The sequence below is a fragment of the Platalea leucorodia genome (genome assembly GCF_965183815.1).
Source record: "Platalea leucorodia genome assembly, chromosome: 3".
NCBI lineage: Eukaryota > Metazoa > Chordata > Aves > Pelecaniformes > Threskiornithidae > Platalea > Platalea leucorodia.
In genome coordinates, this window is record NC_138825.1 from 23,040,058 (window position 1) to 23,064,198 (window position 24,141).

Here is a 24,141-nt window from a genome sequence, read left to right on the forward strand (position 1 = left end):
TCCGGAAGGAGCCGGCGCAGAGGCCGCGGGGGCGGGCGCCGCCGGCAGGGGCGGCCTGGCGGGTCCGCCGCGGGGCGGGCGGGGAGCCGAGCGGCGGGGCTTGGACTTCGGCTGGCGCCTATTTCACCGTGTGGCGAGGGGACCGACGGGAAGGGCTTCTGGCGAGCTGGGAGCGCCCCGCTGCTGGACGGTGCCGGGCGGAGAGGGCGAACGGCTGAGCTGACGGGGAGAGCGCGGCCGGCGCGGGTGAGTTCCCTGCTGCCGCCGCCGCGAGCCGCTGCCGTCACCGCTGCCGTCACCCGCTCCGCGTTACGCAGCGCTCGGCTGAGCGCGGGAAGAGTTGGGGGCTGTTCAGCGCTCGGCAGCGCGGCCGGGCCGGGCTGGGCTGGGCTGCGGGCGGCTCGCCGCCGGGAATCCTAGCTGCAGGAGAATCGGCAACAGGCTTTGGGGTTTGGGGGGGTTTGTTTGTTTGGCCTTTTTTGGGTTTTTTGTTTTGGTTTTTTGGTTGTTTTTTTTTTTTAAACTCAAAAGGGCTCAGAGCACTTTGGTGAAATGAGGTAGCGCAGCCCTTTCCCACTGGAAATCTGTAGGTGAACCGCAGTGGGACCCAGGCATTCCCACTCTGGAATTCCCATTCCTAGCCCGCTTCTGCTGGGTAAATACCGTTTCCTTACGTTATGCCGAATGAAAAGCTTATCTTTGACTAAATGCGAGCCAGGGTTTATTGTAAAGAAACGGGGAGCTCGAGGCACCTGGGCTTTGAAGAGTTCCGAGGAAGAAGTCAGGGTTTAGCGCTGGCGTTCGAAGGCAAGCGGTGTGCGATGTCCGGCTTCTCCTCCCGTCAGGTGAAGCGGCAAAGTCGGAAAACGGATGTTTGCAGAAAAGGCACTGAGATAGCAACATCAACAAATCCTTCATACTCGTTTTGATAGATTAATTGTAGCCATCCTGTAATATTCAAATATTTCAAAGTTAAAATGCGTAACAAGAACTGGAGAACTCATTTATGTTAGTAGGTAGCAAAGCAGGCTGATCTGTCAAGTTGAGACCGTTCAACAATTTGGTTGCTAGGCTAGGAGAAAGGCTTTGGAGGACAAAGTATGTTTTGAAAATAATGCAAATTTAAATTGAGGGATAGTTGCTGTGCAATCTTTGTAAACTGTACAGTTTTATAAAAGTCAAACTTGTTTGTCCAAAGCAAGCAATATGTTCTTGAATGTACCGTGGAAGTATACGCTTCCACATATTATACACATTAGACACTGCCACTTACCTAACCGAAAAGGTCCAACACACCAGAAAACGTGCCACACAGGAGATGCAGCCCTGTAAAAATTTATGGCACCTTTTGCAGTAATAACATACTTTGCGCTTCATTACTTAGTTACTTTATATTGGGGAGAAGGGGGTGTTGAACCTCCCATTTCAGTTTCTCTTAATAAATCTTGTTTTTCGTAAGAATATTTTAATTTTAAGGTCTGCTTAGAGATGGCAGGTATAGGGTCACTACAGACAGAAAGTATACTTATTTGCCTTAAGAATGTCCAAGTAAAATGTGCCCAAGAAACACCTTGGGTGAAGCTTCAAGAATGTAAGATGGTGTTTCTCTATCGTTTTCTGAGTCTTTTGAAACTTCATGCAAACATTAAATAAATCAAGCCTTTAAAACAATTAAGTAAGTTTTAACCTCATTTCACGAAGCAGGATCAAATATGCAGTAAAAGGTCCCATGAAGAATGAGAAGCTGAGCATAAAATTGTAATTATCTTCTTCTGAGCTCGGTTCTTTAACTCAAACTTCCCATCTAATATGCTAATTTTTTTACTCTCTCTCAGAAGTACTCATATTCCAGATATTTTCAGTATGGAATGAACTACATTCAATTTTCCTTCCTGTTAACTTGTTTCACGTGATGGTATATACTTAAAATAGTATCTGTCTTCCCATGTGTCATGACACGTATTTGCTCTACGACTTACAGTTTTTGGAGAGCTGCTTTTTGCCACAGGTAGTGTTTCCAAACTTTCCTCTGTAACCATTGTTTCCAGTCCAAGATAGCCCGCATGTGCGCTTTGGGTATGGAACTTGGCTATTTTACAGGACTTCAGAGCACTTTGCTCCCATCCATGAGCAGTAAATAATAATTAACAGTAGCAACTATTCTTTTTGAATGTACTGTCACAATCACTCTACCCTTTCAGCTTCAGAGATCTGACTTTAGAGATACCTGTGCAGTGTTTCTAAAATGCCGAAAAAGTTCTTGAACCATCTGAATTTGGGATTTTGATACCTCTAACATTGCTGTTTGCCTTTGCTGTAAAGAGACGTGAACTTGAGGTCACATCAATATCATCTACAGTAGCTAGCCTTATCACCTCATTATATTGTACTTTATCGAGTAGATTTCTCAAGTAAGAAGGGAAAGGTATTGTGTGATGACCTATTGCCGCTTAGGCAATACTTGCAATTGCTGCAAATACTGATTGTGAGGGTAACCTAATATGGTGATTAAGGAGTTCCTCTGCGTTTTTTTTCTAGGTCTGTGCTCAGGCGTTTACTTGGAAGTATATCATACATGTGAGTCCAACCCAAAAAGCATGTTATCTACACAGATAGGAAAAACTGACAGGAAAGCACAAAAAGCAATTAGCCCTGCATTTTAAAGAATACGGCGTGGTTATCGATACTTCTTTTTCCTGAGGTAGAGAAAAGCTGGGAGGAATGGATGATCGCTAGCCTTTTGCGAGAGTGATAGTTATTCTATTTGGGAACTAAAGTTGCACTGGTGTTTGCTGGGGAACAGACGTAGAAGACGATACAATAGGAAGAATGACAGGACACGCAGCGTTGAGGGGAGGAAGGAACACGTAATAGATTTTCTTAAAGCAATCAAGAGAAGTTAAAGAAATACAGAAAGGATGGTAAAATCTCGATGAACAGACTTTCGCATACAAGTGCAGTGCTTGCAGTATCTGCATATCATTAGCCTATTTTGGGTCCACAATTAGGCCATCTACAAAAGCCTATTTTATATTTAAACAAATAAAAATAGTAAGTAAAGTTGCTCTTGTCATCCTGTCTGGTAGCTTGTACTTGAGTCTGGGCACAAACCAACTCTGTAGGTTCAGTTCTGAAAAAATGAACTTACGTTCAAAATGTACAAAAAATGAGTACTGTGTGTAGACTACACTTTTTCTTAACATTTATGATAACGAGTTGCTGCTGCTGCTGCTGCTGCTGTTTAATGCCCGGTTTTATTTTAGTGAGGAGAACTAGGTTCACTGTCCGACAGAGCATGGGTATTTGAAAAACGTTGTCTAAAATAGCTTTATATCTCTGTGTTAATTGTGTTTCTAAAAGAGTCAAACCTCGCTTCATTACTACTCACTGGCAGTAACCCACTTTCCTCTTCCTGCTCAGCTTAAAATGTACCTGTTTGGAATGCTATGTAAAATATTTTCCTTCTTGTCTTCTCTTGAAGAGAGAAATGTACAAGTTTGCTTTTTGTTTCTTTTCAGCATTCAGTATGGCTTCTCCAGCTCTGCTCATGCGTGTGGTCGCCTCTGCATATTCTGTTGCGGAAAAAGCTGCAACAATTGTTAGAAATGTAATGGCTGCAGGAGATCTGGGGATAGTGGAGAAGGTATTACTTTTACTTTGTTCCAATTTAATTTCTCTTAATAATGCTGAGTCAGATACAGGTCAAAGTGGTATTTTTGAAGATCAGCAACTGGGAAAGGAAATACAGTCCTCACCTCTCTGATACAAGAAATATTCCTTATTAAAGGATTAAAAGAGCACTGGAGAAGTGTCTTTTGACCACTATTTCTAAAGAATGTTCAGACACTTAAAAGAAACGCACCATAATTTTCTCCTAATTCCCTTCACAAAACACAAGCTTTGGATAGCATGTCAGAATTCATAATAATGTATCTTTCCCATTAATTTCCATACCCATGTTCTAACACCTGTAGTACAGCTTAAAGTACTGTGCCCTTGATGAATTTTGGGTTAGCATAAATTAATGTTTCATTTCTTAAAACAAAAAAGAACCTTAGATTGTATTGTAAATCACAGTTTTCAAAATAAATTCAAAGCTTCAAGTTTAATTCTAAATAGAAAAGAGAAATGAAATTCACAATCATCTGCATGAAGTTCTTAATTTGCTGTAAGTTAGTAAGCTGCACTGATGAGCCAGGATCTCTGTTTTGACTACAGTATTATAATAGGCTTTACAGGTATGTCACAATATTATGGACTGCATTATCTATATTATTTTTGGGCTTTACATTGAAGTAATTGCTGCTATTTACGTTTTCCTGATAGTAAGCACTTTCAGCCAGTTGTGAAAAAAAGCCTGATCCTTTATGACTTTTCTTGTCAGTTCAGACAGTAGATGCAAAAAGAGTTTTTTTCCCCATTTGGTCAGTTATATTCACACTACAAAAACATTTTCAAGTTTTTCTTATTCCCTTTTTTCCTAAGCAATTAAAATCAGGTGTATGGGGGAGAGAATTAAAAAAAAAACCCTGGAAAGTAATGACCTGTCTTTTCAAAAGTACTTAGATGCATAGCAGGATTCTCAGACCCATGTCAGTAGAATACACTCTCCCATATAACCTGCTTGTAGGTTCTTGGAAAAACTAATGCAGCTTCACTACAAGAAAGCTTTAAAATACTCACATCCAGAGGTACAAAGGAAGCACTGTCTGTACTTTGTTTGATTAACCAGTTAATTTTAAATGCATAAACAAGTTTCATTAAGCTTATTTTGTAAGAGTCCAGCAAGGTTAAGGTAATTTTAACTAAAACTAAATGCTGCCTTTTATCGTTTAATTCAATTTCACTTTAAAAAAATGCACGTGTGTTAATATTGTTTCCCAGCAAATCAGAAATGCATTGCTCAACCATTTTCTAATATAATAAAACCAGCAAATGAACACACTTTAAGCTCTGTAACCAATTAAATAAATAATTGTAAATACAGCATAATAAAAATGATCAAAAGTAATAGGTGATATGGGTTCTAAATAAGATTGGTTATACATACTTTTTTTTTTTAAATGAATACTACAAACACACAAAATTAGATTGAAAACGATGGCCAACAGAAGGAGTTTCTTTTGGAGGGACTAGCAATCTCAGAATTCCTGCAAGCTTCTTGTCAAAGGTGGCTGGTGAAGAAAGAGGAAGAATGCAAGAGGAAGAACCTGTATGTGCCTCTGCTTTACAGTCTGGAGGGAAGAGATGCACGAGGACAGAAAGTGCTGCTTCTCATCATTCATCCTCTTTCTGCAGTCAGCAAACATCAAGACCAATTCCAACCGGCATTACTGAAAGCTTTAGAAAAGCTAGGAAGGCAATGTTCCACCTTTTCCCTCAACACATTGACCTCCCATCCATTTATCTAGATGAGGAAAAATAGTTCAAGGACAGTTGAATTTTTAGCTAGCTCCTCTCCTGATGTCCAGAGTTTTCTTTCCCCCAGTCAACTCTAAGCTCTCCATTTATATTGCTTCTCCTTGTAGCATTTTTACTTTTTTTTTTTTTTTTTTTTCCAATTGGTAGGTAGACATTTTGTCCAGCCATTCGTACATTATTGATGACTGTTTTGAAGAACTACTTTATACTGGTTTATTAGGTTGGTGTCCTGGAACAAAGGACATTCTCTGCAATAACTGTATCTTTCCGAGTCTAAACTGAGTGCCAAATTCAACCAAATTTATTAGGGGATGAGAGGGTAATTTCAAACAAAAATATCAAGTTTCATAAAAACAGGCAACTGAATAAGGGACAGACTACGTTTTGAGCATGCAAAAATTAAACCGTAACATGATTCTAAATGGAATATTCCATTCCTATGGCTAATTTCTGTAGCTGGATAAAAAAAAATACATGTTGTCACCAAATAAGATACAAGCAGATAAAATAAAATTTTTGTCTGATTTGACTAAGATGCAAACCCTTGGATGAGCTGGCTTTCTTAATTTCTGTGCTAACAGAAGTATTTCTTACTGGGACTCTGTCTCCAGACCTAAAGGGCTCCTCCATTCATAGATACATGAAGATTAAGGTGAGAAAGTATTAATAAACTATCCACTTCCACTATATAGCAGGTTATTGATGTTTAAGAAGAAATGACTGTAACCCATCTGGCCACACTGCATCTTTTGGGAAGGCCTTCAGTCATTGTTTCATGTCATCCTGAGACACCAAATCCACTGTTTCCTCTCTAGTATTTTTGCTGGAAAAAAATGTATGGGTGTTACTGTCCGGTTCAATTTCACTGGTTCACTTTTGGCCCTCCGTGGTCTTTCTCTGCTAGACTAAGGAACTGTTCACTATTTAGAAGTTTATACATCATAATGGTTTCCATTTTTTCTTAAACAAGCTAGATTAACTGGACCTTTAAATCACCTTTTACTAACACCCACCCTATTTCTCCTCTTTCCTAATTTGCCATGTCTTTCCAGTGAGCCTTAAAATATTTTTTTTTCCCCTGTTAACATCTTCATTTTTGCTTTTCCCTCTTCTTGTATTATATCTGGGTTCATACTTGTATTAATTTATTCTGTACATAGTGTAGTATTTGCACAAATACATATTCAGTACAATTGCACCAGTGCATGAGAAGAACACAGCATGTAAATGTTGTTCTAATATCATACCAGTCTATCTTAGCTCTGGGGTGTACAGGGAAACTCTGCTTCTTTCAGTTTTTAGCCTGCCTCTCTCAAGATCATGTACTAGGTTGATGATTTATCAAATTAGACTTCTTTTTCATTACAAGGTAGATATTCAGAGTGACATATGGGCCATCGTACTGTTTTGTTGTTGTTGTTTTGAAATACATGAATTCCTATCCATCCTTTGACAGACTGGAGCCAATGACTTGCAGACCAAAGCTGACCGACTGGTACAAATGAGCATTTGTGCTTCCCTGGCACGGAAGTTTCCCAAGGTGACAATCATAGGAGAAGAAGTAAGTACCTAATTTTATTTCATACTAACAATTTAACTTGCTGTAACTTGCAGTGGAATTTGCTTTGGCAGGTTTTAGGAAATCATCTCTTTTTTTTTAAAAAAAAAAAAATTCCCACCCATTTCATCTTTCCATTGCATTAGCTTTGTCAAGTAAGCTGCAAGCAAATCCACAGTTCTAAGGCAAACTAAGGTGAGTCCAAGACCTTTTTCTAATAATTTTGAGAATCTTTTTGTTAGGAACTGTCCTCTGATGAGGTAACTGAGGAATTAATTGAAGATGGCCACTGTGAAGAAATACTGAAGAAAACTTGTCCTGCTCAGTACACAGGAATTAAAGAGGAAGAGGTAATGTGGTAATGTTATACGTACGTCTTCGTATTTTACACTCTATCTATATTACTTACTGATTTTAGCTAAGAATGTATTAAGAAAAAGGTTATTTCAATGTTGCCAGTTTTTCTTTTTGGTTTGAAAACTGAAATGTAGTCATGAGAATCACACCTCCAGAGCTAGAAATGCTGTATATCCCTGTGTGCAATAAAGGGAAATGGAAATTTGCTTCTTACAACTTGTGATTCAAATTTATTTCGAAGGAATCTACTTTGGACATAAGAAAGTAATGTCAGTTCCATGTTCAGTTTAAGCCTTCATACCTTTATTAAGATATTTGCTGAGAAGTTCCAGTCAGTTTCTAAGATTTTTTGTGTAAAATAAAATTTTGTAGGCTTCAGTCATAGCATAATGTTAAAAATTTGAATCTCTTTATTTCCTTACCGCCCTAAGGAAATAAAAGCACTAAAGTAAAATACATACTTTGCATGGTGATTTACATGATTGTTAATTTTCCTTATTTTTGTTATTTTTCAAGCTTGTAATATGGGTTGATCCCTTGGATGGAACCAAGGAGTACACTGAAGGTTGGCTTCTCTTTTAATTTTTGCTGATTCAAAAAAACTTACAGCAATGTAATAAAGTAGCATGTACATGTAGATAGTTTTATGATAGAAGTTACAACAATATTGTTTCATAAGGCTGATGTTATTTTTTTCTGTACTTTTGGAGTTCTATGGTATGTTTTAATCATTCCATTCAGTTCTAACCAGTATTGGATATTCCTGATGGGCTACTGAGTGCCTACCAGTTTTTATCATTTCAGGGAGCAAAGGGCTGCCTTTGATTGCTGGCAGGTTGTTTTAAGTTTTTAGTCAAACTTACAATTTTGCATATAATTTGAATTGAGGGACTAAATCTCCCATTTGCATAGGAATATACTCGATTATATTTACATCCTGCTCTTCAAACAACCCAAATACCACAGCTGTATTTGTAGCCCTTTCAATATAAAACATCTTCCCCTAAATCATAATTCTTCAGTTATGGGAAGAAACTGTTTTCAGCAAAGCCTAATTTGTGTCCGTAGAAATAGACCCTAAAATGAAAGGGGGGAAAAAAAGAAAAACCTCCAAAACCAATATGCCAAAACCTCACTTTAGCCTCCTGCTGCATCTTCCAGTTGATAAATGTAAAATCTTTTTGGCAGATTTTTTTCTCCTTTTCAGGGAAAGAGGTGTACAACTGTCAACAAATTGCTAGGTTTGAATACCATTAAAGAATTCACACCAGAATTATAGAAGAATGTCATCATATACTGCTATTTAGTTGTATCTTTAAACTTCTTTCTCATTATGTGGTAATTAGAATTGTCTTAATAGAACTATGTTATATCTGGGGCTTTTTTTTTTTTTGCAGACTTAAAGGCTAAATTACTAAAAAAATTATATCAACCAACCTATTACACCTGAAAATCCTGATTAGTATTTGCATTTTTAAGATACCACCCTGCATATCAATTTGTGGACTTTTATTGAAAGTTTATTTTTTTATATATCTTCTTTCTCTTTTTCAAGCATAACTACATTCATATTATTTCTGTACAGGTCTCCTTGACCACGTAACGGTTCTTATTGGAATTGCTTATGGAGGCAAAGCAATAGCAGGAGTTATTAACCAGCCGTATTACAACTATGAGGTAGTAAATGCATTGATTTGTTTAAAAGCATTAGGTGACTTCTAGCTGTCACTTCTAAGCCATTTCTAGTTAGCACATTTTCAACTGAAAAGCAGTGTGTACTGGAGTTATTGTTGTAATATAAGGTGGTGTTATTTTTATTAAATATATACAATTTTGAATGTTGGTTTCCAGGAACCGAATCTCAGGGACCTACTAAAAGCCATACTGAATCATGAGGCTTGTATAATACACTAATACAGTGTATATTACGTACGTACTGTACATATTACTACTGTACATATAAAGTACATGTTGTAAAACAAGTACAGATTGGTGTTTTTGCTAGAAATTCTTTAGTACATCCATGCAGTGGGTGCATTTGTGATGTGTCGTAACTGCCATAAATCTGCAGCCCTAAATAAACCAAGTGTAGCTGTCATGGACAGCTGGGTTAGAGTGTATCAGGCCAGGTTTCAGGTCTAAGTCCAGGACGGTCAACCTACGGGCATTTACACATGTTTGGAGATTATTTCAGTATTATCTGTGAGGGGGGGGAAGGCTCATGATGCAGCCTGATTAATTAAACTTACTAGAATTTAAAGAAAAAGCTCTTGAGCTGGTATAATGCATATCATCAGCTGATTCTGTATGTTCTATGTGATATGTATGATGAAACATTTAAAATGACAAGATATTTTCAGTTACAGATTGTGCCTGAAGTACAGAAATACACAAATACTAATTAGTCAGTCATTGGAGGCAGGATGTAATGCACCACCACTATGTCACAGATAAGAAAAGGGTAAATGATATCATTGCCTTAGGGGGAAAGAGAGCCAATTTCTCACTCCGGGCTCAAGAGTAGTTCTTTTTAAGTGCCATTGTTTAAATGTATAACCCAGTATTAATATTATACTCCCTGATATGCAAAGATGTCTCTAGGTACTCCTTTCCATTTGTGCTTTAAATGCTGATCGCTATGATTAACCGTCACCTGGACCTGTGTACCTTTTTCGTAGGCAGGAGCTGATGCTGTGTTGGGCAGGACAATCTGGGGAGTCCTGGGCATAGGTGCCTTTGGATTTCAGCTCACAGAAGCACCTGCTGGGAAACACATCATCGTTACCACCCGTTCTCACAGCAGTACCCTGGTGAATGACTGCATCAGTGCCTTGAACCCAGACAGTGTCATCAGAGTCGGAGGAGCAGGAAACAAGGTATGAAAACTCCAAATCTTTTGTTTTTACTGGGAGGTGGTACCTTTGGAAAAAGGAAAAGAATTTTTAAGGAAGTCATTTGCTTACTTGCATGAATGTAGAGGAGACTTCCTCCTCCTTCCGCAGCACAGCTTCTCTTCCTAGCATTCAGTCTGCTGTGAGGTAGAGAGAATTTGGAATAGGTATATTTGTAACAGTGGCCGTGCTGGTCATGGCTGAGGTCCATCTTCCCCAGTATTCTGTTTCTAGGGGAGAAAATAAAAAATTATAAGACCTGAATGACTAAATGTGAATTCAATTTAATCACAATTATTAGACATTTCCTCCTGTTCATGTTAACACAGTTTTTGTTCCAACTATCTAGCAGCACATATGAAACGATAAAAATAGAAGCATACGGTGATATTTCCTCTGCAAAACTTCTCTGCATACAGGGAATACTCATTTGCTACAGTTCTTAAAGTTTAGTTTTGTCATGGCTGTCAAAAACAGACCCTCCAAGCTCTTTTCTCCAATGTGTGCAAGGTCCAAAATGGCACCAAGACAACATGGAGATAGTTTCCACTTTATTTTTTTAGTACTTGCACAAGATGGGAATTCTTGTTTCTGAAACTACAAGCAGATTTTCATGCTATGGACTGTATTTATAACAATCAAAAATAGGTCATTCAGAATGGTAATACAGTATAGCCTTCTAAATCTTAATATAATTTCTTGTAATATCGGAAAGGAAATGGCTAGTGTTCCTTTTCTGACTGTAAGTACATTGAATAAACCGATCTAATCCCTGTTTCCTGGTGTTATTTTTACCCATTTCTAAATGCCTGGATCCTTTGCAATGATTGCCGCTCTCTGTTCATAACAGATCATTCAACTTATAGAAGGAAAGGCATCTGCTTATGTATTTGCCAGTCCCGGGTGCAAGAAATGGGATACATGTGCACCTGAAGCTATTCTGCATGCTGTGGGAGGTAAGTTAACAGCATTCAAAATTCCAAGATAAGTGAAACTGCATCAAGTTAAAGTTATTTATACTTTTCATAGAAAAAAAGAATTTCCAAACATCTTTGGAAAGAAAAATGAGAGTACATATGTATTTTTAGTCACGATTCACTAGGAGCTTTGAGCCCTTTGAAATCAACAGTAACTCCAAAGGAACAGCAAATTATGCTCTGGAAGGCATGATATGATCTGTTTTGCGCTGGACTAATATAGTCAATAACTGTCAAATAATGAAAAAAGCCAAATCCCCAAATTTGGGGTATATGAATTTTAATATTTTCAAAACAAATGTGTTTTTTTTTTTTTCCCTGTTGGCTACTATTTTGCAGTAAAATCACGCTGTCCTACTAACTGGATATAGTAGTTTATTATTAGTAACTTATTATGTAATATGTGGATATGGAATTCTTTAAAACAACAAAAATAGGCCAAATCATGCAGTTGTTCCTCAGATGTACAAATTCCAAAATTGAGTCATTCATGTAATTCAGCAAAATTAGTGGTCTCCAGCCAACATAAGTCACTTCACCTTTCTAGGGGGTAAGGGGTTAGAGGAGTTATGAAAAATCTCACTGACAAGAATTTCGATATAAGTATTATTATTATACTTCCTCTGCTGTTCACATTGATAGAACTTTTACTACCATGTGCTAAAATTGTGGGTTTTGATCTCCTAAATTCTGTCAAGCAAGGATAACAGGCTTCATAATGACATTATTTAACTCCTCTGCAGTCTCTAGTGTTGATAACTGGGATAGCTTTAAACAGGTTAGCTCAGGCACAAAAAAGTAACCAATCTGGGGCAGCACAGTGCTGTATTTAGCCTCCGTGTTATGTAGGTATCTCGTGGTTAAATTAAGTTTGCATAAAGATCTGTGTTGCTCTTGCTAAGTGATTTTTAGAAACTCACTTAAAACCAGCTGGGGTGTTTTTATATTAAGTTAGAGTTTGTTGTGTAGACTTACCCTGGCTTTTACTTGACCTGTGGATTTTTCTTTCCTTCTTGTCAACGGCCAATGTATAAACTACTCAGGAAGCATCTTAATTAATCCATAAGAGAGAGATGTTGTTTTCCTTTTCCTGAAACACAAGGAATTTAAGTATTGCTGAAAGAAAAGAAAACCACTAGCTACTTGATTTCAGTCAATAAAAAACTGTTGCACTTAAATTGGGAGCAAAGATATTTCACATTTGAAGACAGGCATATGTACCCCAAAGATTGACTGGTTTTTTAGTTATATCACTTGTACTAATAAAATAGATTATCTCTCTCTCCAACTCCTGTTTGCTGGAATAATTTTTTTGGTTTTTTTGCAGGCAAGATAACTGATATCCATGGAAATGCATTTCAGTATAACAAGGAAGTGAAACACATGAATTCAGCTGGGGTCCTTGCCACTTTGAGAAATTATGACTATTATGCCAGTCGTATTCCTAACACTGTTAAACAATCTCTTGTGCCTTGAAGCAGTAAAGCATCTTCACTTGGCCTGGAAGGCTGAGAAAGTGAGTTTGGAGAATAACAAAGAAGATAACTGAGTTTGAAATTCTTCCGAATTCTTCCATTAAGGTGTTCAATAATTTCAAAATTACATACAGAATCTCTAGGTACATGTTGGATCAGATTGTTTTGCTGTGTTTAGCAGACAACATCAAAAAAGTCAAATTTCTTCAATAGTAGTTTTCCATATTCTTTGGCAGTATTCACTCTTCACGTGGTATGACTGTGCTTAATATACTGCTAATCATAGCACTACAGTCCAAAAATCATCGTAATATTCAGGGCACAAAATTATGTTAAGTCATTTACCTGATCTTGCTCAATGTTTTTTGTTATTATAAAGTTGACAGTTTTGATTCTTAGAAGTGAATCTTTGAATTTGTTGATCTGCACTTGGTTTTGGGATGGCTGAGATTGCTATTTGTGGTGAGTTGGGTTGTCCAAGTTTTGCAGGAGTGAGCACACAGTCCAGCTGGGCCTCTGACGTCTCAAATAGGGGTTTGTGGATCATTGGATCCATTGAGGATCAGTGAAGCATTAATACAGCAGGGCTCAGGACACCTCAGTTGAGGAGAACCCAAGGAAACTGCAACAGGGGGAGGAGTTCCCAGCACCTCTCTGATGATCTGAAATGCCTCTGTCAGGGTCTGTGCCACCTCAGTCTTGGAGACCTTTGGGCATCCTAGGTCACTTTGTCATACATGGGGACAACAGAAATGCTGGAACTTGAAATTTTTCTTGTCCAAGATTTGAGAGAAACAAAGTCCAGATGCCTTTCCCAGCAGCCCCAAGAGCTGAAGAACCTAACGCTACCCCTTCCCCCTCCTGTGGAACATAGGCGTCTTAGGGGAGGGGAGAGAGCAGGGAACAAGATCAGCTAAAATGAACTTAAAAATTGGAGAGCCTGTTTCAGTCAGCTTTCCCATAGGTGTGAGGTTGAGAAAGCAGGATTCAACTGGTCAGTCCACTTGAACACAAAAGAGAACAAGAAGTAAATTACATATGACTAACTAAAATTGGCAACCTCAGCCAAAACAGATGAAGCCTCTTCAAGCTGAATTTAGGATTCTGGAGTATCGTGAACCAGTGGGGGCCCTATGTACTTTTTTTGTGACCGAAATCCCTCACTCTCAAATTAAGGAGTCTTAGGGACTCCCGTTCCCTAACAATGTGACACATGCTGAGGCATGCCAATGAAGAGATGTCACTTTCAATGGACAACGCATGTTTGTGCTTTTCTTCCTGTTCTCTGTGTGGATGGAAGAGTGGGATATGTCGGGTTCTCAGGCTTGTGGTGTCAGGGAGGGTGCCTCCCTTGCTTAGGTAAAGACTGAATGCCTAAGCTCTCCCAGCATTTTTTTTTTTTTTTGCCTTAACCTCTGCTGACACTATGAATGGCAAAGTAGCCTGCAAGTTGTACTGCACCCACTCTCAGTTCCTCCCCACCCACGAGATTTAAGTCCTCCAAATAACTACACTCTTGGTCCACTCAAACCATCTTTAAGCTAGCACTGAACTTTGAGATACAAAAAGCTCCATTTTCCATACAGAAGAAAATTTCAAAGTTCAGTTTTCAACAGCATGTTCAAGTTATTTCTTTCTCCTTTCATCACACAAGGTATTTAACATCTCTGATTTACTTAGAGTCCTTAGATTAGATCCTCTCCTCACAGTAGGGTAACACCAATGTGACTTCATTGGCTTAAAGCTGGCTCTGTTTCCAGCAAGCAGGAACATCTTGACACCAAAAGATATGAACAAGGCAACTCTTGGCAAAGCGTTCCCGGTCCCTCCATGTGCACACATGGAAAAGAATCTAAGGAAGCTCTTTCCTTAGTGAGGTCATCTTATCACAACATTTACAGATAAATTAGCAAGATTATCACTTACCTCATTCTATCATCATCAGCCGGTCCATAAATGCTATCATGACACTGGAATAAAGCTGCATATATAGGAACAACGCATGCTTCTAATCCTTTCATCTACAACCTACCTTTCTTCTCCTTCCTCAAGTGCATAACTAGCAGGAGCACGCAAGACAGATTCAGCCTACTTTAATTAGAGCCTTCTTCATACTTTGTCCCATTATAAGTTTAATCATTCCACGTATTGTGACTGAAGTTTGAACCATGTAGCAAGTACAAGATTAATCTAATTTCACTGCCTCAATTATACATAATTCTCACCTTTATCTTCTGCAGAATTCTTCGATATGCATGCTTTAGTATTCACATAAAAATCTGCATGTGAATTTGCAAAACAGATTAAGATAAAATGCAGAACGACTTAGCACAAAGCCTGCCTTAGTAAGTCTTTCCATGTAATCATTAAAATACAAAGCCAAGTACGGAACCCACTGTTAGTAATCTTTATCTATGTCTCTATATCCTTATTTTCATCTGAAACTCGCTATATGTTTGAAAATGTCCTCAGCATAAGCCCCTTTCTAATTCTGCTGTAATTTATCTCTCGGCTCATTGACAGTTACCTCAATGGGAATAGAAGACGCATGGCATACACCAGCTTCTACCTGATCCGTAAAGATGCTTATCTATGGAACTACTTTCCATGCTTACAGAAACTGTAAAACTGCTAACACAGGGAGATATTAAGGGAAGTTGAGATAAAATCCAGCAGCAGCAATCAAGGATAAAAGCCAGCACACAAGGCGCAGTCATGCTCTGGCTACACCACTATGCCCACTGCACAAAACAGCACTGGTCCACCAATCAAGCATTTGAGAATTTCTCTGCTAGCACATTAGGTGCTACAGTACCATCTATAAAATAGACTGGGGGGGAGGGGGGGGAAAGCAGCAGAGTGACACTGCATTGTCCTTGTAACAATGTGAACTTGAGTGTCTCCTGTGAAAAACTGCTGACACAGTATTTCTGTAATTCATTCCAAGACTAGCTTGGCTCACTGCAAAATCTGCATGTTTGTGAGGAACGTAACAAGTAACAGCCTACGAAAACAGATGGCTTAAACAAAAACAGATGAGTTACACCACTGTGCTCCAATGTGTTGGTATATGTTGTGCTCTTTGATTTGTTTGTATCATTATACAGAACAGAGATTTAAGCTATGTTTACAGCTGCTGCCAGACATCTAGCTGAAGAGTTTTTAGTGAACTCCTGCGCCGCTCTGGGGAAGGGCCTGCCTAACCGCGGGAGCGGCTGTGACAGGAGAAGCACCGGCACCAGACACCGCTCCCGCCGGTGAGCACCCGGCCCCAGTCAGACCAACCGGACGCTTAGAGACCGGGCGGCCTCCACACAGCGACCAGCCTCGGCCAAGCACCCGTACGGGACGGTGTCCCCGGTGCTACACCCGGTGCTTCACCCGGCGCGGGCCCTGAGCACGGCCCACCAGTCATCTCCCGGCCGGCTCCAACCTCATCACCACCTCCCGGCAGACTTCGGGCCGTGGCCTGCAAAGCAGCGGCCCCGGCCCGGCCCCGTAGAGCCGACCGGCGGCAACAGAGCCTAGACGGCCGCCCGCCGCCTCCCGCACCGCCTCTATCGCCCCTCCCGCCGGAAGTGAGGGGCGCGGCCCCGCCCCGCGGCGGCGGGCGGGGCCAGGGGCGGGGCCTCTCGAGCCGGCCCTCGCCGAGCTGGCGCCGCCGCGCGCCCCGCCCCACCCTCTCCTTTGGTTCCGGCGCGGCGCCGGTGGCGGTGGCGGCGGGGATGGCGGCGCTGAGCCTCACCGTCAGCGCGGGGAGCCCCCCGCTCGGTAAGCGCGGCCGGCCCCTGCTTTTTCTTCCCCCTCCTCTCCCCCGCTCCCTCGGGGCAACCGACGGGACGCTGTCCCCTCACCGCGCGCGGGGCGCGTGGCCGCCGCGTTGCATCATGCGGCGCCGCGCGCCGGTTGTCCTCGCGCGCGGGGACGGGCGAGGCGCGAGGGGAGGCCCGTGCCCGCCCTTGCCTCTGCGGCCCGGCCCTGCTGTAGGCCGGGGCCGTGCGCCCGCCGGGGCCCTGTGCCCGCCGCGGCCTTGGCACGGGCGGCCGAGGCGGCCGGCGGGTCCCCGGGGCGCGGGGACAACCCCCCTCACCGAGTGGGGCGGCGGGGCCGGTCCCCGGCGGGCAGGGCCGGCGCTGAGGGGGGCCACGTCGCCGCCGGGGCCCGGCCCCCGCGGGGTCCCGCTGGCGCTTGAGGGGCTGAGGAGGCGCCGGCCCGGGAGCCCGGCCGCGTGTCGGGCTCCGCAGCGGCCGCTCCGCCGCGCCTGCCCGGCCCCGGTCTGCAGGGATCGGGCAGGGCTGGTCTCCGGCAGGTTGCTTTTCGGGTGGCTGCTTGGGCAGCGGTGACAGCTGCCGGCGCTTAACGTAACTTACGCTGAAGAAACTGAGTCATAGGTAGACCCCTCGAGTGACTTAGCACGTTGAGGCTAAATTTTCAAGGCAGCGCTAATTGAGATTGCTTGTTTGTGAGCTCTGCCTAATTGCTGGTATCTTTTGTTGTCAGTTCTAATCTGCTGCTAAAATCCGGCTCGGCTGGGGAGCTGGCTCAAAGTTGCACTGCAAAATCTTGCTTTTTCAGTTGCTCACTGTCCTTCGATGTTATTCTGCCTTCAAAAATGTGAGAACCTCCTTCATTACACTTTCTGCCATATGGAAACAGCCTTTTATACGTGTTCCATACCATTTTTTCTTTTTGTTACAACTATTCAAAATACATTTTCTTCCCATTCTTCATTTTAGTTTATTGATTTCTTTTTCATGCTCTTATTTCCAAATGCATTTCAGAGTTGAATACAACTTGCATGACTACTGATTTAAGGTATAATAATATATAAGTTTTAAATAACATTTCTCCTGCTACTTGTTTATACCTATTTGCTAGAAAAGATATGATGCAATATGAGCTATGATTAACATGGGTTTAGGGGCTTTGGAGGGTTCTTTTCTTTTGATAGCTGGTGAGTGGCACTAGAGATTTAATTCAGGAGATTGCATAATTATGTCAGAAATATTACATATTACAGATGGAAACACTTTGGTAAACATTTGTATCAAGAAGACAAGCACACTCATCCTACTCGTTCCTACTTCGTACTGTTCATCATGGCTGTGTAGTAGCTTTTAACACCATTAGTATTAATTACATAGCTTGGTGTGCATGACACTTGCCATTTTCAAAGCATTTCCGTGTACATTATTAAAATACTTACATGTCTTGCAAACACATTGCATAAGGGATGTCATCCTGACTTTCACAGATGGATAACTGAGGGAAGCGAAGAAGAACCTTGACTTACTGTTGATAAAAGCTTAATGCCACAAGAAGGGTTTGCAGCTGAGCAGAGGTGAGAGCTAGGGAATTCCTAGCTCCAGTGCTTTGTATTTAGGCCAGTGTATTAATAGCTTACAACATCATCTGCCTTGGGTAGTCTGTGCGTTGTTCTAGGGAAGCTAAAGTGCATGGCACACTATGAAGACTGTAACAGGTTAGATGCCTTTCAAGACCTAGAGTATAGTCCTTTGGCTAGTTTCATTTAAGTAACGTTTGCCTGTGCAAAAGCTTGCTGTCTTTGTACGTGCTTCTGAGCAAAGCAAAAGAACATAAGCTCCTCTACTTATGCTCAGCAGGCTGAATCTGGACCAGAGCCAACCCAGAAATACAGCCAAGTTAGCTCGGTGCTTTGTTTGAGCTACTGTGTCGTGCTGTAGAGCATCAAGATCAGAGCAGGTTTGCATCAAGCCACTTTCAATATGGGCAGAGCTGTCTTCCAGCTGGTGATGTAGCCTAAAAACTTCAATAATTCTTTCATTTCTAGAGGCCTTCCTTTACTGTCACTGGTGAACTACTTGCTCTGAAAACCTTGTATAAGCTTCCTGCACTTTCACCTGGCTAGAGTTTCTTGGTTTTGAATGGTTAATCTTTTCATAAACATTAAATCAGGTGAAAAATACTCTCATCCTTGTTCAGAAAGTACTGGTGTATTCAGTAATTGATCTCCTTTGATGCATGTGTCAGGGTTGGGATGGAGTACATTACTGTTCAATAATTAAAAGCAATTTGATTACGTTTCTACATATATTGGGGGACAGGACTAATTTTTACAATACCCTTAGGAAGTAAAATGTATTGCTGCTGACACTTGCTGAGCTCACTGCAGGTTACTGTATGCTGGACATTATCAATTTGAAGCTGTAAGGATTGCCAAGAATAAGAAGCCTCTTGCATATAAGACTGAACATTGATTTCTTCCCTGGGCAATCTTACTTGAAGGAGCCAGTTCAGTCACCTGGTCCTATTTGATAAGAAATGTAACTCTTTTGTTGCTGTTATGAAAGATATCTTTTCTGGAAGAAAGTTTAGTATCTTTCTCTTGTTTTTTTTTTAAAGGAGCTCTGCTGACGGTGGAGCATGTGAAGAATGATGTTGAAATTTCAGTGGAAGAAGGCAAAGAAACCATCCTCCGTGTGTCCGAGTAAGTGACTTTGCATCTCTCCTTCTAGCTTTGGGTCAGCAGTTTTAAAAGTCACATGGTTGTAACATTGACAGTAACCTTTTCAGGTAGGAGGAAGGGAAGAATACAGTTTTATTCATCACTGCATTACTGATGTCTTTTTGTAGCACAGACGAAACATTTACAATATATTCTAAACTTGATTTTTATGGAAAGAGCTTGGGTATTCTTACTTCCATGCACTTATGTCTAATCATTTATGCTGTACCAGTCACTTTACTGTTTCAGTATTTGCCTTTTTGATGTGCCACGGATTATCAAAAGCAACGCCATTTTGTATCAGGCAATATTGGTACACAAGGTTCCTTGGACTTCTACATATGTGGTGGAATGAATTTTAAAGGTTTATATGGCATTATTTTGGGCTCACTGCTGCATATAAATGAAGGCATGATGTTACCTCAGAAAAGTGCTAATTAACTATGCCGTGCTATCCAGTGTATCTGTCTGTATCCTGTAGAAATAATCTTGGAAATTTTTGTAGAAACCTGTTGTCTATCCTTCTAAAAATATGCTGCCATTGGAATAAATATTTTCACGTTTAGGGCATGAAGGTGGTTTTTATGATCTGAGTAGGATCATATGCATATCAGTAATGCAGGCCTAATGCTATTAGTTTTGGGAAGCTGCATTGTCATCTTAGATTCCGTATCAGGTAATATACTTGAATATATTAAGAGGAGATATCCTGATATCTTAAGTACCACTGACATATCAATGGAAATCTCTGATGTCTAATGTCTACAGTGAGGAGCACATTTGGACCCATAAACATTGCAGTCCTAACTTAAAGTATATTAACACTCTGATGAGTTTGGAATTAGTGATTCTAAGTGCAGATTTTGAATATTGATTGTTTTTGAGGGAACAGGGGAAAAAAAAAATCTGTTGTTCATGGATATGCTGACAAACTTGCATTTTGTAAGCTATTTCAGTAGAAGATGCTGTTGAAGCCACCAATGCGTCATAAATTGGTATTCCTGAATGTCTGCAGAATGGTTATAAAAACAACATAGTATTTTTATGTTGCGCTGTGGAGATCCTGACTGGATCCTTGTAAATTAACACTGACCGAGCTTTTGCACTGCCTTCTAACCTTAGGGAAAGAGCTTGTCACTGCGTACATACTTCTGCAAAAAATCAGAGCATGGGATGATTCACAGTCTTCAATCATAATGATTGCTTTACTGGTTGCAAATGTTGCTTTCTGTTTAAAACGTTAGGCTTGAACTCAGATACGAGTTCTTTCCTTACTGTAATCTCTGATTTCACATGTTGTCTTTTGCTGTGCCTAGTGATGGCATTGAATTTATGATTTTGAATTGAAGCAAGAGAAATGTGGCAGGTTGTATTGTTACTTAATTGGTAGAATATTAATAATTTTTGGTGTTATGCACATGTGGAATACAGGATACATAACAGAGAGTTAATTAGATATTTTTTAGTCGCATGAGAGAGCTTTCCCCTTAAATAGTCTTAGTCAGATTTTGGTTTCATTTTCCTTTGTCAGTTTAGGCAGTGTGTGTGTGTGTATGTATATACCAAAATGTATACATGCCCATATACACTCCTGTGACACACGGGGGTGATCTTGGAATAATATAAATGTATATACTCGACTTTGAAATAATATTTTATTTTATTAGATAATTTTATGTTACCATGCCTTCTTCCCACTGCATTGCAAAACCACTCACTTTAACTGTAATGGAAATTGTCAGAAATGTAAAGCCAAAGCTCTTCTTCTGCACTTTGGCCAGATGTGGATAATATCTAGAATCGCAGTTCCATCAGATGGAATTTTTTGTGTGTTAGTGTTATCTCATCCCTGGCATTGGATTATGTTTAAGAAGTTATTCCAAACCTCAATATTGCATTAATTTTCTCTTGCTCGGTTGTACAATCATTTTAAAAATTGATTCTCTATTTTAAAGTCTGTTAAAAGTGTATCTGTAACTTGAGAAGCATCAGCTGAACTCATATCTCAACTAATGCTTTTGGTAAATGGATTTCATGGCATCAATTCTGCTGAAGCTATCTTATTTTGGCATGACTTGAAATTCACTTGAGATATTTCAGACTTTGAATTTTTTTTTTTTTTTCTGGGAAACCATTAGTTCCAATGACTTGACTTGAACAAGAGAGAACATTTTATTTGCGACTTTTCTATGTTATATTTTGAAGTGCAGCTAAAATCTGGTAACAAACTTTTCAGCTAAATAGCTGAAACTTAGCTGTCAGCTTGTTAGCTGAAAAGTTTATCACTAATTTGAGATTATGAATTTTATTTTAAAGGTTATTTTTGAAGACTTAACTTCAAAAATTCAAGTGGTAATAGCTCCTAAACAAACCACTCTGCTAAATGGTGATGGCATTATGGAGTGTTCTAGTATACCTGCATCTTGTTGTTGTTGTTGTTGTGATGTTATCATCAGATAACAAATTGCAGTACAGCTTTTCTGGTTTCTGTTGTGAGCACGTGCATGCTTCAGAGTAGTATTACTCTTAGGTAGGTGTGTCTAACCTCTGCACAGAACCATTCTGCAATGCTTTTTACAAATTACGAGTAATGATTTATTACAATTGGAGATTCTCTGTGTTTTGTTTTGTGTTTGTTTTTTTTCCTTCTCCTGTCTTGTCTTCTGCTTCTTGAATATTTGCCCTGGTATTTAATTATGTGGCATTTCATGTCACTTTTGAGAGACACTACTCTGTGCCTGTAACATTACATTGTCCCTGGTTATTCTTCATTACTTACCCCTGGAGTTAGCAGGTGCTAGCTGCAAAGAGCAGCCTTAATGTTTTGTAACTTTGTCAAAGAAAGGAGGCCAATTAGCACGATGTTTGGGTGGAAATAGATCTTTTTTACCCAAAGAAAATTAACAACTTTTTAAGCACAAGTAAGATTTTACTCAGAATAACATTGTCACATTTCATATATTTATTTAAGTTTTGCTCAAGCAATCAAGGGTATTTGTTTTAGTATGAACTAGTGAAACAATAAAAACACATTTCATAGACTTTCTGTAGATGCAAATGTATTAGAAATGTTTCGTTTTTCTCAGTTTGAAAAAGCTTCATTAAAATCTGATAGCAATGTGAAATTATAATAGAACATACTTTGTGTATCTTAAGCCCCCCACTGTGGCTTTTGTTTTTAGTTATATTTTATGGATCTTCTGTATACTGGATCCTAGAAGCTGGAAAAGCTAGAAGCGAAAAAACTACAAATGAACTGTGTTCCTTAGGTTTTGGTGCAGTTAGCCTAATGAGACTGGCTGATCCATTGGTACTAAAACTGGGACTCATTATATTTGTTAATATATCAATATTATCGTGGTGGGAGTCTGTTATAGACCACCCAGCCAGGATGAAGAGGTGAACAAAGCATTCTATAAGCAGCTGGGAGAAGTCTCACAATCACTAGCCCTTGTTCTCATGGGGGACTTCAACTTACCAGGTGTCTGCTGGAAATACGATACAGCAGAGAGAAAGCAGCCTAGGAGGTTCCTGGGGTGTGTGGGAGATAACTTCCTGTGCAGCTGGTGAGTGAGCCAACTAGGGAGGGCACCCGCTGGACCTGTTGTTCGTGAACAGAGAAGGACTTGAGGGTGCTGTAATGTTTCGAGGCTATCTTGGGCATAGTGATCATGAAACAATAGAGTTTTTGATTCTTGGAGAAGTAAGGAGGGGGGTCAGCAGAACTGCTACCTTGGACTTCTGGAGGGCAGACTTTGGCCTGTTTAGGAGCCTGGTTGACAGGGTCCCTTGGGAGGCAGTGCTGAAGGGCAGAGGAGTCCAGGAAGGCTGGACGTTCTTCAAGAAGGAAATCTTAAAGGTGCAGGAGCAGGCTGTCCCCATGTGCCAAAAGACGAGCTAGTGGGGGAGAAGACCGGCCTGGCTGAACAGAGAGCTGTGGCTGGAACTCAGGAATAAAAGGAGAATTTACAACCTTTGGAAGAAGGGGCAGGCGACTCAGGAGGACTACAAGGATATCGTGAGGTTATGCAGGGAGAAAATTAAAAGGGCCAAAGCCCAACAGGAACTTAATCTTGCTACTGCTGTAAAAGACAACAAAAAATGTTTCTACAAATACATTAGCAACAAAAAGAGGGCTAAGGAGAATCTCCATCCTTTATTGGATGCGGTGGGAAGCATAGTGACAGAGAACAAGGAAAAGGCTGAGGTACTTAATGCCTTCTTTGCCTCAGTCTTTAATAGTCAGAGCAGTTGTTCTTGGGGTAGCCAGCCCCCTGAGCTGGAAGACAGGGATGGGGAGCAGAATGAAGCCCCCATAATCCAAGGGGAAATGGTTAGCGACCTGCTACACCATGTAGACACATACAGGTCTATGGGGCTGGATGGGATCCACCCAAGGGTACTGAGGGAGCTGGTGGTGGTGCTCACCCAGCCACTTTCCATCATCGCTCGGCAGTCCTGGCTAACCGAGGAGGTCCCAATAGACTGGAGGTTAGCAAATGGGACGCCCATCTACAAGTAGAGCTGGAAGGAGGATCTGGGGAACTACAGGCCTGTAAGTCTGGCCTCGGTGCCAGGGCGGGTCATGGAACAGATCGTCCTGAGTGCCATCACACAGCACGTACAGGACAACCAGGGGATCGGGCTCAGTCAGCATGGGTTTATGAAAGGCAGGTCCTGCTTGACTAACCTGGTCTCCTTCTATGACAAGGTGACCCGCTTAGTGGATGAGGGAGAGGCTGTGGATGTTGTCTACCTGGACTAAAGCTTTTGACACCGTTTCCCACAGGATTCTCTTGGAGAAGCTGGCTGCTCGTGGCTTGGATGGGCGTACTCTTCACTGGGTAAAAAACTAACTGGATGGCCAGGCCCAAAGAGTTGTGATAAATGGAGTTAAATCCAGCTGGTCACAAGTGGTGTTCCCCAGGGCTTGGTATTGGAGCCAGTTCTGTTTACGATCTTTATGAATGATCTG

General features: G+C 40.8%; 2 protein-coding genes across 7 annotated transcripts in view; both read left to right on the plus strand.

Moving 5' to 3' along the window:
• Positions 1–72: 72 nt before the first annotated feature.
• Positions 73–15,398, plus strand: BPNT1 (3'(2'), 5'-bisphosphate nucleotidase 1). 4 transcript variants are annotated; one of them, XM_082307178.1, is made up of 10 exons: positions 76–246; positions 3,519–3,643; positions 6,878–6,982; positions 7,222–7,329; positions 7,853–7,901; positions 8,922–9,013; positions 10,015–10,212; positions 11,078–11,183; positions 12,532–12,720; positions 15,203–15,398. In XM_082307178.1, exons 2-9 carry the CDS (start codon positions 3,527–3,529, stop codon positions 12,678–12,680), a joined length of 924 nt encoding a protein of 307 aa, XP_082163304.1. In that variant the 5' UTR covers positions 76–246; positions 3,519–3,526; the 3' UTR covers positions 12,681–12,720; positions 15,203–15,398. The 4 variants fall into 4 exon arrangements, with proteins under 4 accessions (XP_082163306.1, XP_082163305.1, XP_082163304.1 ...); XM_082307177.1 differs by lacking the exon at positions 15,203–15,398 and adding an exon at positions 2,539–2,577 and having other exon boundaries at positions 12,532–13,909; XM_082307180.1 differs by lacking the exons at positions 3,519–3,643; positions 15,203–15,398 and having other exon boundaries at positions 73–246; positions 12,532–13,909.
• Positions 15,399–16,330: 932 nt separating this feature from the next.
• The window catches only part of EPRS1 (glutamyl-prolyl-tRNA synthetase 1), a 43,993-nt gene continuing 36,182 nt past the window's right edge, over positions 16,331–24,141 (plus strand). For all 3 annotated transcript variants that reach the window (XR_014227735.1, XM_082307497.1, XM_082307498.1), the window contains exons 1-2: positions 16,331–16,450; positions 19,064–19,148. Coding sequence is in view for 2 of the 3 variants with exons in the window: in XM_082307497.1 (XP_082163623.1) it covers positions 16,405–16,450; positions 19,064–19,148 (131 nt within the window). In the remaining variant the exon portion in view is untranslated. The remainder of the gene's footprint in view (positions 16,451–19,063; positions 19,149–24,141) is intronic.